At 34.3% G+C, this 15936-nt stretch overlaps 1 protein-coding gene across 2 annotated transcripts; it reads right to left on the bottom strand.

The window, feature by feature from the left end:
* Positions 1-375: 375 nt before the first annotated feature.
* On the bottom strand, positions 376-15747 carry LOC147763451 (uncharacterized). Of its 2 annotated transcripts, none has more exons than XM_087006261.1 (4): positions 15684-15747; positions 12373-12646; positions 876-1015; positions 376-615 (listed from the first exon to the last, which is right to left on the bottom strand). In XM_087006261.1, the coding sequence occupies exons 2-4, from the start codon at positions 12616-12618 to the stop codon at positions 549-551; spliced, it is 453 nt and encodes a 150-aa protein (XP_086862387.1). In that variant the 5' UTR covers positions 12619-12646; positions 15684-15747; the 3' UTR covers positions 376-548. The 2 variants fall into 2 exon arrangements, with proteins under 2 accessions (XP_086862387.1, XP_086862386.1); XM_087006260.1 differs by having other exon boundaries at positions 15652-15740.
* Positions 15748-15936: the final 189 nt, after the last annotated feature.

Below are 15936 nucleotides of genomic sequence, written 5' to 3'. Positions count from 1 at the left end.
AAACAAAGTATCACGTTTTCAATAATAAATGTTTTAAATTACAATCCATAACTGCAAGGTTGTGTCATTGACCAAAATACAACGTTGAGTCAACGTCACATTATGACGGTGTTTCGACGTGGCTGGATCAACGTTGATTTGACGTTGAATTTAGGTAGATCAACGGCAATTCAACGTATCAACCCGTTTTCAACGTTGATCCAACGCAACTATGCCTGCTGGGTTGTGGTCTAAGAGGTGGAGAAGTGGAAGTGGTAAGGATGACTTGTTTCCGGCGCCAGAACATGGAGCCGTACAAGACGTGTTGGGACTGAATCCATGAGTACCATCAGCATACACGCTAGTGGTACTAGAAATCAAACAAAGTACACCATAAACATTTCACGTGCATTTTATTTCAACCACAAGTAGTAAACAGACTGATCAGACAAAGGTAAAACAACGAATGTCAATTTTCTACTTCTTTTCCAAACAGTGAAATGACACATTAATATTCAATAGCTTGTGTAAACTTCAAACAAAAATCTTTATCATCCCGTGTAGCTTTCTCATGCAGATTTATAACCCTTGAAAATTTTGTCAACAAAATTTTTCTTGTCCTCTTTATCCTTTGTCCTGAAAAAGATAGACAAAGGTAGTATATATGCAGTTGTATATAGTTCAGTCTGAAATCTAAAACAGTGGTTATTGCAAAAATGAGAGCCTGGTACTCTCGGACAATTCTGAACAAAGCAGATTTGGAACATATTTTTTCTAAATACAAGAATGAAGCAGCGTTACTGCCAAGAGTTAACCATCATGAAGATTAAGCTCATTCAAGTAAAACGGTAGCCTTGGACGTATTTGTTTTAGTTGTGGAGATCACAGATATTTACCTGTTAACTAAAACCTTCTGCCTCTCAGGACTCAAAACCATATAGAATCTGTAGGCCGCAAATAAGGCAAATCCAATTACATATGGAATATAGATGCGGGGCTTCCATGTCTGTTTAAGCTCTCCTGGGTTTAAAGACCACTGAAATTAGACAAAAAATAGTAATATCATAGTCGTCAATTTTGATACAATAATAAATAATGCTTATAACAGCACAGTCAATCAACACTGAAATTTAATCATGCACAACAGGTAACATGGTCAATAAGATTACAGTTTCAGGACCATATGTGAGAGTTCAAATTCACATAATGAAAATCTCAATATGTGAAAAATTATGACAGTGCATAAAATAATATTACATAATGTTTAAAGACAAAAACCAATGCAACTGCTCAAGTGGAAATACAAAAAATGCACAGAGCTTCTGGTAGATGGGAGTTAAAAGTCGCATCTTGAAGATGCTACTGTTTGAAAAATAATTTTAAAAAATTAAAAATAAAACATGAAAAATTCCAATAAAGCTGCTATTCAAACGTTTAATCTTAAGGCCCAGTCACAAATCAGTTGCAATGCGTCGGGGATGGGTAAAACCCGGGAAATTTTAACAAAATCTTGAGACAGCTCTCTCGATTTTGCACCCGTCGGAGGCACTCTCCGGACGCCTGCGGGTTGTTGCAGATTTTTTAGACATCGCCACACCCGTCGCGGTCCCCAACTTTGAACTTAAAATTTTAAGATTGCTCGCAAGATTTTTCACACATTTTGGGCATCCCAGACACAATCTCCGATGACCTACGATTAATCGGAGGCGTCCTCCGAATATATACCCATATATAACCACATATACCCAGGGGGAAAAAAATTACGAGAAAAGACGCTCGCAGATATCGTTGCATCGGAGCCCACGATTTTTCGACAAAACCGGGTCAAAATCCTTGAAAAAAACTCAGACAATGTGACTGCTCCACTTTTATTAGGATTATTGCTAGGATTGTTCAAGGATTCTTTATTTTCTACGACGACCCCCGGCCAAAACTAATCCCCGACAGATCGCCGACATTGTGACTGGGCCTTTACTGTATTGACATGATATGAATAACCCCATTGAGTTTGAGAATAATAAGGCAGTGTTATTCATCTATAGCATTAATGTTGGCATTTTTTTCATCTGTAAACTTATTTGCAATATTAAACAACATTAACCTGCATAATTATCACTGATTCCTAGTTTTGTGACATAGTTAAGAAAGCTAAACCTATGGGACTTTACAGGGAAATCTCAACGTGTGTTTTATGCAATCTCATTTAATGACCACTTGAAAGTTAATGAGGCAAGTGACTTAATAGCCCTGAATTTAGCTAGTGATTACCCAAGGGACACTTACATACTGACTACCATCCATATACAGTACCACCATACAGCACTCTATAGAAATGTATTGCTTCCAAAACAGAAAACAATCACACTGATTTTCAAACTCAAGCTGCACTTCAGTCCTATGAATAAACTTTTCATTACGCATCTTAAGTAACATGGTTTTCTCTTAATGGTCATCATGGCAGCAGTGTCCACAATAGGGTTTTCTTCAACTTTTATGCAATATAACATAATGCTTAACAACATAATGACCATCAATGTTTAGTAATAAAGTAAAAGTATCATGGATATTCAGAAAATGTGACTAGCAAAGGTCTTCAAGCCAATGGAAGTTCAAAGTCACACCTTTAAATTGTGGATATGTGAAAATTTTAATTCTAACAAAAAACTATATAATTTCAAGAAAAGTTAACCGATGAGACAGGTTGAAGCTATATTTTGGTCCTATGGTACTTTTCTGTAAGTTTGAGAAGATAAGTGACATAGTTTTCCCTTAATAGTCACAATGGAGGCAGTGCCCAGTGCCCAAAATAGGGTTGTCTTCAATTTTGATGCAATATTACATAATGCTTAACAGCATAATAACCATCAATTTTTAATAATAAAATAAAAGTATCATGAATATTCAGAAAAAGTGACATGGAAAGGTCTTCAAGGCCATGGAAGTTCAAAGTCACACCTTCAAAATGCCAAAATGTAAACAAGAGGTAACTGTAGTGAAATGATTTTCTTTCCATTTTCAACACCTTTTTTCATAAAACAAAATAATCAATTTACCGTCATTTTTAAATGATCAACTAAGAAAATTGTTGACATAGGAAAAATATCAATAGAAATTTATATAATTTAAAATGTCCAATTTGCTCCATTCTGAGATTCTGAACATAGTGAATGATTGAATCTGACAAATTGTAAAGATATTTCCATTTTTGACACTTTATTACACAATAACAGTTTTACCATCATTTGTATATAATCAACTAACAATATTGTTAAGATACAGAAAATGTCAAAAGAACACCTTTACATTTCTAATGAGTTCAAAAATGAGACTGTTAACATGCCTAAGGATTAAATCTGAGGAAAAAACACTTATAAATACAAAACAAGGCAGCAAAGCTGTCAAATGTACAGACAAAAAGCAGAAAATAACAATGCACAAAAGAGGCTACTGTCAATTCCGATGCAAAAGTACACTAGAGGATCAGAGAGGCGATACCGCCTCCGGATATTGTACCACCAGCTGGAGTAAGCGCAATCGTACAGAAAACCAAAAACAAACAGGAACAACCACCAGTGTTCAGTGTTGTGTTTGACAAGCTCTTCAAAATGCAATAAACAAGACAAGAAATATGCCCCCCCCCCAAAAAAAAAAAAAAAAAAAAAAAGCAAAAGACAGCACAACTTTTATAAAAATTGTCTGATCAAGCTGAATTTCAAGACAATAAGCTTGTCAGTTTTCTTTGAAATGTGTTATCTGTGTTCCATATATACTGAAAGAAAGAAATAGGCCTATCTCTGCCAGTTTTGGAAATGTAAGGGATAGATGTTTGCAAAGTTCAGTTCATGGTGAAAAGAAGGTCAAAGGTCAATTTCAAATTGACAGTTAGATTGCCAGTATATGACTTCCTATTCAAGTTCAAAAGTAACCATGGGTGTATCTCTGCTAGTCTTGGAGATAAAAGGGATAGAAAAATTGGAAAGTTCAGTGCATGGTTAAAAGTAGGTCAAAGGTCAATTTCAAGGCCACAGTTACATGTAGATTGCCAGTATGTGACTTCTTATTCAAGTTCAATAGTAACTATGGGAATATCTTTGCCAGTTTTGGAAATATTAAGGCCAGAAAATGTGCAAAGTGCAGTTCATCATGAAAAGAAAGTCAAAGGTCAATTTCAAGGTCACAGTTATATTGCCAGTATATGACTTCCTATTCAAGTTCAATAGTAACTATGGGTGTACCTCTGCTAGTTTTGGAGATATAATGGATGGAAAAATTGCAAAGTTCAGTTCATGGTGAAAAGTAGGTCAAAGGTCAACTTCAAGGTCACAGATTGCCAGTATATGACTTCCTATTCAAGTTCAATAGTAACTATGGGTGTATCTCTGCTACTTTTGGAGCATTTCACATTTTATTTTCACCACTGAATATTGCTCAGATGTGCTTTTTGATATAGCGCAACTCCTTGGCCGTATCGCAAACAAAAAAACGGACACCACTTCCAGTATTGTGCTTGACAAGCTCTACAAAATGCAAAAAACGAGAGGTCTCTAGCATTTACGGTTCCAGAATTAGGGAGAGTTTTCAGTTTCAGCATCTTATGACCGTTTCTCCCATGAAAATGCACCGATTGACCCCAAACTCCCAAAGTTGAAAGGAGTCCCTAATTGCATTCCCTCATCATAATATGAGTGCTTAAGCCTGTGTAGTTTCTGAAATTCGGCACAAATAAAAATGCAAAAAAAAAAATCTGCAAAAAAAGTCCCATTTTTAGAAAATTTTGGCCCGTTTGACCTTGAAATAAAGGTCAAAGGTCAAATCCAAAGGCATATTTGAAATCCTCATATATGACTTTCGGTCAGACTTCTATAGTAATTTTTCCCATAATTCCTTCAGTTTGGGAGATATTTGGCATTGAATTTTCAAAAATTTTGACAAGGGTGCATTTCCATGAACGTCACGCCCAGGCCAATGCACCGACTGAGACCAAAAAAACAGGGGGTTCAAGTTGAGATTATATGTAACCTAAATCCCAGAGATGGGGACACAGGTCCGTGCAGTGTAGGAGGAGAAGCGGTAACGGTGACTTGTATCCGGCGCCAGAACACGGAGCCGGCGGAGCCGGCGGAGCCAACGGAGCCGTACGACACGGGTCGGGACTAAAACCATGAGTACCGCCAGCGTACACGCTGGTGGTACTAATTATGCTTAACTGAAAATTCAACATCAAATTTTAATTATGCTCAACAGGTAATACCAATGTGGGTAAAATGTGTAACAAGCATAAGGCTTCAGGCCCATGGGAGTTCAAGTTCACACTTTGAAAATGCCAGAATGAGAAAAATGAAAATTTTACACAAAACTGCATAAATTCAATAATAAATGATAACCCAATTGAGCCGGCTTTCTAATTTTGAACTGCATGCCAATCCTAAAAATCATACTTGTAAGTTGAAAATAATAATAAGTAACACAGTTTTCTTTTCAAAATGTTTGTAGTAGCAGTGCAAAAAGATTTTTGTCAATTGTAACATAACATAATAAATTACAGAATAATTTTTGATTATTGACTTTAAATAGCATGGACATGTAGAAAATTTGATTACCATTTGGCTTCATGTCCATGGGAGCTCTGAGTCCCACAATGAATATGCCAACATGATAAAAATGAATATTTCACTAAAATGTATAACTTCCAGAAAAAGAAGCCAATTAGACTGCTTTTCTAACACGAGCTGCATTTTAGTCCTGTGTTTCTATTTTGAAAGTTTGACAATCATAAGTAACATGGTTTTCCCATGATGGTCATCATAGCAGCAGCACCGAAAATTGTGTTTTCTTCTAATTTGATGCAATATTACATAATGCTTAACAGCATAAAGACCATCAGTTTTTAATAATAAAATATACGTATCATGGATTTTCAGAAAATGTGCATGGGTCTTCAAGCCCCTGGAGGTTCTAAGTCACACCTTGAAAATGCCAATATGTGAAAAATTAAATTTTCACAAAAAACTGTTTAACTGCCAGAAAAATTTACCAAATAGACTGCATTGCCCTCTGAAGCTTAATTTAAGGCTTCGTTCACATGCAATGTCTATTTTCTAATTTCTATTTTCTATTTGCGCTATCTTATGATCACGGTCTGTGCCCTAAATATCCCGCCGCGTAATTACTGGCAGCACGAGCCAGTTACTTATAGTAACTTATAGTAACTGGCTCGCGCTGCCAGTAATTACGCCGCGGGATATTCAGGCCACAGACCGTGATCATAAGACATACCGCAAATAGAAAATAGAATTTAGAAAATAGACATTGCATGTGAACGAAGCCTAAGTCCCATGTTTCTTTCCTGTAAGTTAGTGACATGTTTTTCCTTAAATGGTCATCGTGGGAGCAATGCCCAAAATAGGGGTTTCCTCAAATTTTGATGCAACATTACATAATGTTTAACAGGATAATGACCATTAATGTTTAATAATAAAATATTAGTATCATGGATATTCAGAAAATGTGACTAGCAAAGGTCTTCAGGACCATGGAACTTCAAAGTCACACCTTGAAAATGCCAATATGTGAAAAATTTAATTTCCACAAAAAACTGTTTAACTGCCAGAAAGAATTACCAAACAGACTGCATTGCCTAATGAAACTGTATTTTAGTCCCATGTTTCTTTCCTGCAGTAGGACACATACTGTCACGGCGTAGGGTTTTTACATCGTTTTTTCACGCGCCATTACGTTACGTCGCGTTCGTTTTGTGAAACAGTGGAAATTTGACCGAAAAATGTCAATATTATCTGCAGAAGTAAATATCTAATACTTCCAATCAGATGTTATATTAATTGGGTATTTAAGCTTCATACCCATGTAATATTTTATTTTGAAATGTTTCATTTGACCGAGTTTATGTTTGCCAAACTCACACATCGCGGTGACATTTTTCCTTGGCAACATCTTAACTTTCCTTAAAATTTGCAAACTAGAGAGTGTGCGGGAAATTCCAGAGCCTGTATAATGTGTTTAAAAGCCATAATTGTGTGGCTAAATTTTTATTCAAATCTATCCATGTAAACAAATGCCTCAGCTGTTTTCGTAGGAAGATAGTGTAAAATTCAGGATTTGACGTCATGCATCGGCCAAGACGAGCCCAACTGAATGTTTGTTTACATTTTCACCTATTTGCACTTTGGGGAATACTTGTTTTAAATATGGTCGGTAATTCTATTTTTATGTTGATATATGTTACTGTTTGTATAAGGTTTAGTCCTAATTCCATTTTACGATGTTACGACTGATATTTGTACAAAAACAATATCTAAGGAGCTGGTCAAAATTTTCAGTGGTAAATGTGCAAGCTTAAATTGGCTAATATATGTATTTCTAAATGTTATCTGCGTTTTATGTGACATTGATAAGATAAGTGGATTGTTTTCTTCATTTTAATTGGCAGATAAGTATTTTTAATAAGCATATATTTCTTTAAAATCCTTTATTCAACATATACAACATACTGAAACATGTTGAACAATTTTATCTGGCAAGTTATAATAGTAGAAAAAAATAATAAATTGACATGATGATACTAATAAATCCACCTTCAAAACCAAGGCATCATGCTGTTACAATCTACACCATGTGTTGCATTGTCAGTGATATAATTTATAAATGCAGTTTTTGATTGTTTTATGTTAAAGAACTTCTCTGTAGGCATTTGGCAATTAAAATATTTGAAGACATTGTATATAACCAGGGCACTTAATTTGCATTTATTATCAAGTACAACCGGCTGTTTAAAAACACATGGACTTTCTTGTTACAGCGAATACTAGTTTTACTATATGAAAGAAAATGAAAAGAAAAATGTCACAAAGCATATTTAAGCTTTGTGATCATGTCTCATAATGTTTATAATTATTATTTAAAGATAGTGTCATTTTCAACATTAATCACAAAATTATAATTTTGCATGTTTTTTTACAAAATCATGAATTCTTAGAGAGGGCATGATTAATGTATACTAAACTGCAAAATGTCTGTTTCCCTTGTTTTCTTTTTCTTTTTCCATTCCTTTGCTGTCTTTCTTTTTGAATATTATAAGCCAACAATTAAGTGGTAAACCATGGGCTATTGGTTTTCTGCAATTATCAACTTTTATTGAAAAATTACTTTCAAGTCTATGCCTTTAGTTGCTTTAGATCTGTCCAAACACTCAGTAAATATATCTTGCATATCTCTATCAATAGAGGTATAGAAATAAATACATAAACAAAGGTTGCGTTATTGATATCATCATGATCACTTTCACATTATGTAGCACCCACTTTTCCTGTTACTTGCATGAAACTCTTCATTTTCACCTGCAATGAAAAAATACCACTACAACATAAATTATTAGAGACCATGGTTAAAGATAAACATTTTCATTTACATAAATTGAGAACGTATCAAAACTTACTACAGAAGACCACAACCGATCCACACATAGTTAATGGTACTGGGGGTACATAAGGCACCGTTACAAAGTTTACTATGAATTACATAATAATGCTTTCCTGGGAACTAATATGATGATGCTCAAAAATTTTCTACTGTAGATTTGTATTGTGGAATGTACTTTGAGATATAGCTGTATAACAATTAGAAGTGTATAATTGAAGATTAAATATGTACCCCGTATACTTATCAAATGAATCTTGGCAGGTGCTCGCGCTGGTAAACTGCTTTCGTATCATTATTCAGACTTGCCAAAAATTAAGTAAATCTGTTGACTAAAGTGATGTAAATGAGTCGGGGTAGGTCACACAGTGCAGAATGAACAACACCCCCTATTAACAAAACTACATGTATGATACATTGTATACTATAACTTACAACTTGGACATATCCAAATGTACTATATATACCGAACATGATCTTGAAGTTGGGGGGAAGGCATACACTTTTTTCGTATAAAGTATAACTTCTGAATTCTTTTGAAAATCTATACCTACCTCATTATAATCTTCATATATAGTTTACATGTGTGGGTCACAAATTTCCGCAAGTTTTGGTGCAATTCGAAACTGGCCGCACAATTCACTCCACCTGTCCACCCTCGTGATAAAATTGCGGGATTTCCAATGAAAATAGGTCAGACAAACTCCCGCAAAACGAGAGGCAAAATTGGTTCTTCGGCATTAATTTTAAGTTGTATTTTTATTATTTCATGCAATCATTGCCCTAATAAACTGAAAACCTTATTTGTGATCACACTGGACTTAAGAAATGCATAATTTGAAGGCCCAATCAGCATGTCACATGACTTCTGTCACATGATATTTACGAATCAAACCAGTTCAAGGTCAGTAGTCTGCTGCTTAGGACAAAAGTGTGGATCATAGCACCTTATGTGAAATTTGAGGTTAGTTTGAAACTTTTTAGAGTGAATAAAGGTGTTTATTTGCTTGAATGACGGCAAAAATGGGTATTTTATTCGATGGTTTTGCGCGGGAGTAAATTTCTGCTGATTTTGACAACTTCCCAGATTTTCGGTTGAGACTGACAAACCAAAGAGTGTGCGGGATTTTCCTTTAAAAATTGAAAACCTTTATACTTAAGCAATCTTTTTTCGCAATTTAAGCGAATTTTATATTTGTAAACAAATTTATCGCATTATAGTCCCTCCCTAGACATTTGCGTTTTTGGTTCTGAAAAAAATTCCGTCCTCTGTATTCAGGACGCGGTGGAAAGAATTCTTTACGGTTTATTGGTAAAACTATGCTAATTTGCGACAGAAGAACAAATGCTTATTCACTTTTTAAAATATAAAAGTTCAAGCCACTGTAGATTTTTTGCAATATAGATTTACGTGTAACGTACACATTTTCAACGAGTCGCCGTTCTCGGGCTATTTTGTTACGCGGACGTAGCAAAACAACAATCATGATGTGCCGAAGTACACCGCTTTTCGACAGTATGTGTCCTACTGCTGTAAATTTGAGAACAGTAAGTGACATGGTTTTCCTAAAATGGTCATCATGGGAGCAGTGTCCAAAATAGGGGTTTCCTCAAATTTTGATGCAATATTACATAATGTTTAACAGGATAATAACCATCAATTTTTAATAATAAAATATTAGTATCATGGATATTCAGAAAATGTGACTAGCAAAGGTCTTCAGGCCCATGGAACTTCAAAGTCACACCTTGAAAATGCCAAAATGTAAACAAGACAGCACTGTTCTGAAATGTTTTTTTTCTCCCATTTTTAACAATTTTTTAACATAAAACAAAATAAACAGTTTACTGCCATTTTTATATGATCAACTAATAAAATTGATGAGATGGGAAAAATATCAATAGAGCAGTGTTTAATGTCCAATTTCCTCCATTCTGAGTTTCTGTACATAGTGAATGAATGAATCTGACAAACTGCAATGATATGAGTTTATTTCCATTTTTGAAACTCTATTATACAATACATGATAATAAGTTTACCATCATTTTAACAAAATCAACTAACAATGTTGTGAAGATGCAGGATATGTAAAACAAACACTTTTACGTATCTTATTAATTAAATAATGAAACTGTTAACATGCCTAAGAATTGAATCTGAGGAAATGTGAAAAAAAAGCATAACTTCTAAAATAATGGCCCGATCATGCTGATTTTCTGACTTGACCTGCGTTTTATGAATATTCATCAGCTCTGTAAATATAAAGCCAAAAAGTAAAACTGCCTTCCACTTATCGTGTTTACAATGAAAGTGCACGGCGCCGGCACCAACAATGACGGCGACGACAGACGCAGTTGATGGCAATATGTACAGACATATCTATATATATTTACTTTACTGTTTGAGAACAGTAAGTGACATGGTTTTTCTTAAATGGTCATCATGGGAGCAGTGCCCAAAGTAGGTTTTTTTCAAATTTTTATGCAACATTACATAATGTTTAACAGCATAAAGACCATCAATTTTTAATAATAAAATATTAGTATCATGGATATTCAGAAAATGTGACTAGCAAAGGTCTTCAGGCCCATGGAACTTCTAAGTCACAACTTGAAAATGCCAAAATGTAAACAAGACATCACTGTTCTGAAATGTTTTTTTTTTTTATTTCATTTTTAACAATTTTTAACATAAAACAAAATTAACAGTTTACTGCCATTTTTTAAACGATCAACCAAAAAAATTGATGAGATGGGAAAAATATCAATAGGGCAGTGTTAAATGTCCAATTTCTTCCATTCTGGGATTCTGAAGTGACATTGTTTTTCTTAAATGGCCATCATGGGAGCAGTGCCCAAAATAGGTTTTTTTTTCCAAATTTTGACGCAATATTACATAATTTTTAACAGCATAATGACCATCAATTTTTAATAATAAAATATTAGTATCATGGATATTCAGAAAATGTGACTACCAAAGGTCTTCAGGCCCATGGAACTTCAAAGTCACAACTTGAAAATGCCAAAATGTAAACAAGACAGCACTGTTCTGAAATGTTTTTTTTTTTTTCATTTTTAACAATTTTCAACATAAAACAAAATTAACAGTTTACTGCCATTTTTATATGATCAACTAAGAAAATTGATGAGATGGGAAAAATATCAATAGAGCAGTGTTAAATGTCCAATTTCTTCCATTCTGAGATTCTGAACATAGTGAATGATTGAATCTGACAAACTGCAATGATATGAGTTTATTTCCATTTTTGAAACTTTATTACACAATACACGATAACAAGTTTACCATCATTTTTACAAAATCAACTAACAATGTTGTAAAGATGCAGGAAATGTCAAACAAACACTTTTACGTATCTTATTAGTTCAATGATGAGACTGTTAACATGCCTAGGAACTGAATCTGAGGAAATGTGAAAAAACAGCATAACTTCTAAAATAATGGCCCAATTAATGTAATTTTCAAACTCAACCTGCGTTTTAGTAAGATTAACCCTCCTGTGAGTTTCATGACAATTGGCCTATCTGTTTTTCTTATATTGTGTTAACAGTGTTGCATATATGCTGAAAAGCGAAAAAAACAGTATAACTACTAAAATAGTGGTCCGATCATGACGATTTTTGAACTTGACCTGCGTTTTATGAATATTCATCAGCTCTGTAAATATAAAGCCAAAAAGTAAAACTGTCTTCCACTAATCGTGTTAATGATAAATGTGTACGGGGACGGCGACAGCGACGACTGACGCAGGTGATGGCAATATGTACAGACACATCTGTGTCTGTACATAATAATTAAAAATTTAAATTCATAAATAAATATGAACACAAAGGTCATTATCGCACTAAAACTACTCCTTATTTATTACTTTGAAATCAAAGAAAACACAATTTTTTGAAGACAGTGTGAAAAGATGGGATGACCATCCCTTCAATACTTACTCCAAAATCCTTTTGGTATTGGACCCGTTTTCTCCAGTATTTGTTATCTGGGATGTCCCCTTCTGGTATGTATCCCCACCATACACCTTGTGGCAGGCTTCTGATAAGTGGATGTGAATGGTGAGTTGGAGGGGCAGTGGGTGGTGGCAAACTGGCATTATATCTCTCCAAGTATTCAATATAATCATCCTTTATGCCATGGGATACTGGGGAAAGATCTTCCTTCTTTGGAACATTTGAAGACATTGTGAGTGGTGCCAACTAGTCAAAGGGTCTGCAAATAAATTTTGAAAAAGATCAACAAATCACAATATTTTTTATACTTGTCAAAATTATCACACCTGCATACTGTGCTTTAATATCATCCTATAAAATCTGCAAATGAAATGCAAGTTGTTATTGATGTCAAAATGGTCATTTGTTTCAGAGAGTCTGCTGCAGAGAGTCAGGTTTGGAAAAAAAAAGGATGTTTACCTTTTAACCACTCAGGCTACACTGTCCCATTGTTTGTTGATACATTGTACACAGACGTCATGAAATTTATGTCTTAAGAGATTATAACAAAAAACCAAACTTTTTAGAAAAAAAACAGGGACTAACTTTGAATGTAAAAATGAATTCATTAACTATTGGTAAGTATGGGAAAATGGTTGTTTACTCCAGGAAAATTCATTTTTTGGCCAAAACAAAGAGTTATTATCCCTTTAAGTACTTGTCCTTAAATTGGGATTTAATTACTGTACCCCGCAGGGACGACGTGTGGGGAGGTGTGTGAGAGGCGGAGAGACTATTAAAAGATTAGGCGGTTTTTGTTTCATGTACGTCCGCCATTTTTAGTTCTCAGGATTTGTAAAGCCTGGCCCAATTCGTTGAGCATGTGGTCTTAGAGTAGTTAGTCCCCTATTCTGGGGCCATTGATGATATCAATTCCAAGTTTGTGATTAGCCAAGATGTTCACTTAGAAAGCAACAACTATGGACGAACATGGTTCACAAAGGAACTGAATGAAATATGTGAAGCTTACAGTGAATTTAATCAATTTATTCATGGATGTTTCTTTTTAACTGACTTACTTTCTTGCAATACAAATTTAGATTAATGTCACATGTTTGTGGAAGCCTGTGCCCTTCTGATAATTTTAAAGCTAACATGAAATAGATATCAGGAAAATTGTTTGAGATACAAGCAAATATGTAACTAAAGATATATGTAAGTAGCAAAACACAAGCCAAAATTTAAATAAATTTCAATTTTTCAATTTAAATTTTATGAAGTATATTCAGTATAAATCTTTGGAAAAAAACACTTCATGTACTATATAAAAATTTACTTTTTTCTGAATTTCATGATTATTGTGTCATTATTTTTTAAATGAAAGAACTTCAAAAATGGCATTTTGGCTGTTCTGCCATATTTCCCCTGATATTGGTCTAAAATGCGTCATTTCTTAAAATGTTAATTGTCTATAACTTTTGAACTATTTATGATGTCTTAAAGTGCAATGCTTCATTGAATTTGTTTTTACAAGAGCTTTCAAATGAATTTAAAATTTTGTAAATTAAACAGTTATAATTATGGTTCAGATACCTAATTCATCCATTTTTTATAATCAAATATATCTTAGTGCACTTGACTAAATGTATTCAGTTTATATTTAAAGTATTTAGCCTTCATTATTAAAAATAATCACTATTATGAAAACTATTTCAAAAATGCAATTATCCTTCCCAAACACTATTTTATAAGTTTTCCAGATAAAAGAGTCAATAAAATCATAATTAATCATCAAAATCTAAAAGTTCTTTTGGAATCAGGTGTCTAGTGGTGTCTGGTTTTGTAAGTAGGTGTCTTTATTTAAATTTTAAGGTCTGTGGACCAAATACCACAGAATGGTCCATAATCACATTGCTCATGGACCTTATATTGCACTCAATTCTGCACAGCAAGTTGCTTTCTGGAGGGAAAATTTAAAAAAATATTGCATCATTATTTCGACCTATTATGCATGTTCAGCAGCCCGTTCTGACCTATTTTTCCGCGTGTTTAATTTCACAGTGCCCAAACTAGTAGACAAGCAGACAGATATTACCAAACTGTCAGCTCTGCTGATAGGTAAACTAGTTGGTAGGATTAAAAATTTGACAGCTCCCACACCGCGGTTGGCAACTGGCTTTCATAACACACTTTTTGAGGCCTTTGCTTTCATGCGTTAACACGACGTAGATATAAAAATCATCAACAAGGCCATAAAGCATGAATTTCAGATTCAAAATTCTGCAAGAAATACATTGTAAACAACGCATGAAAATATATCATATTGTATTTTACCACTAAAACAGCTGTTGTTGTAGTAGAACTTAAATCTGTGCTTGTCAATAGGGCTTTCGATACCTTTCTTCCGGGGCGTCAAGGCATCTGTTGCCAATGACGTTGGGGTGTCACGCGGATTCTCGCGTTGATTCAAGACCAAAAAAAAACATATGGTGCCATTATCGCCATATGAAAATGATGCAATCCTCAGACATAAGTTGCTAGTTTTTGTACAGTGAGTCGGAAAATGAAAAGCCCAGAACTGCACACATTGTAGATAAAAAAGCATTTTGAGCAATCAGACAAATATATCTTATGAATCTTACATTATTGTTATATAGTGTTGTTGTTGTCTGCTTTTCCCGCGGTTTTAAGTAAATCTCCAGAAAATATTGCTCGATATCGCGTGACAATGCAATGTCAGAGAGGGCTCCGCCAGTTAAAATCTCTTAATTCTGCACAGCAGAGATTTTAACAAAAGAGATCTTAAGAGATTTTAACAAAAAAAAAAAAAAAAAAAAAAAAAAAAAAAACAAACGTTTAGGAAAAAAAACACTGGACTAACTTTGAATGCAGGAATGGGGTCGTTGACCATTGGTAAGTACGGGAAAATTGCCGTTTACTCCAGGAAAATCCAATTTTTGTCCAAAACGAAGAGTTATTATGACTCTAATCTAATTTTTCTTCATGTCTTCCACCTGATACATGTTTTTGATTTAAGTCATTTAAAAGATAAGACTTTGGTCTTAAAGGCGAAAGCATTAAATCAAGTTTTATATAAGTACTTTGGAGACAAGATTAGTTTGACCCGATCAAGGTGATAGCTGAGCGTGCAATAACCGCTAATGTGCCACTGAGAATGACAAAACAAACATATCCGCAGACTATATAGTTATGTGAAAAAAGTGTTGGCAGTTCACTTGATACCATATGTGTACGGTTTTATGTCATATACGGTCAAATACTTACAAAAATGTGGGCTCACGTTCAGATCTTCTTACCTGTAATGGCCGACGACTCCCTCTCGCAAATTTTCTGGCGATAGAGGGCGCTGGATTTTAATTAAATAAAGAAAAGCATAATATTGCATATATGGAAGACATCTTCTTTCTATATATGATAACTTTTTTTGCTCTATATTTACTTTACCTGGTATCAGGCACAATCAAACATATCAATGGACCAAACTAAATTGTACAAAACGATCAATAGCATTGTCTTGTCATTCCGTTTCCCTGGTGGTGTTCGATGGAG

The sequence above is a fragment of the Lingula anatina genome, chromosome 2 (genome assembly GCF_051362555.1).
Source record: "Lingula anatina isolate TDL-2025a chromosome 2, LinAna3.0, whole genome shotgun sequence".
NCBI lineage: Eukaryota > Metazoa > Brachiopoda > Lingulata > Lingulida > Lingulidae > Lingula > Lingula anatina.
The sequence above is the reverse complement of the archived record's forward strand: the minus strand, read 5'-3'. Positions and strand labels throughout refer to the sequence as shown.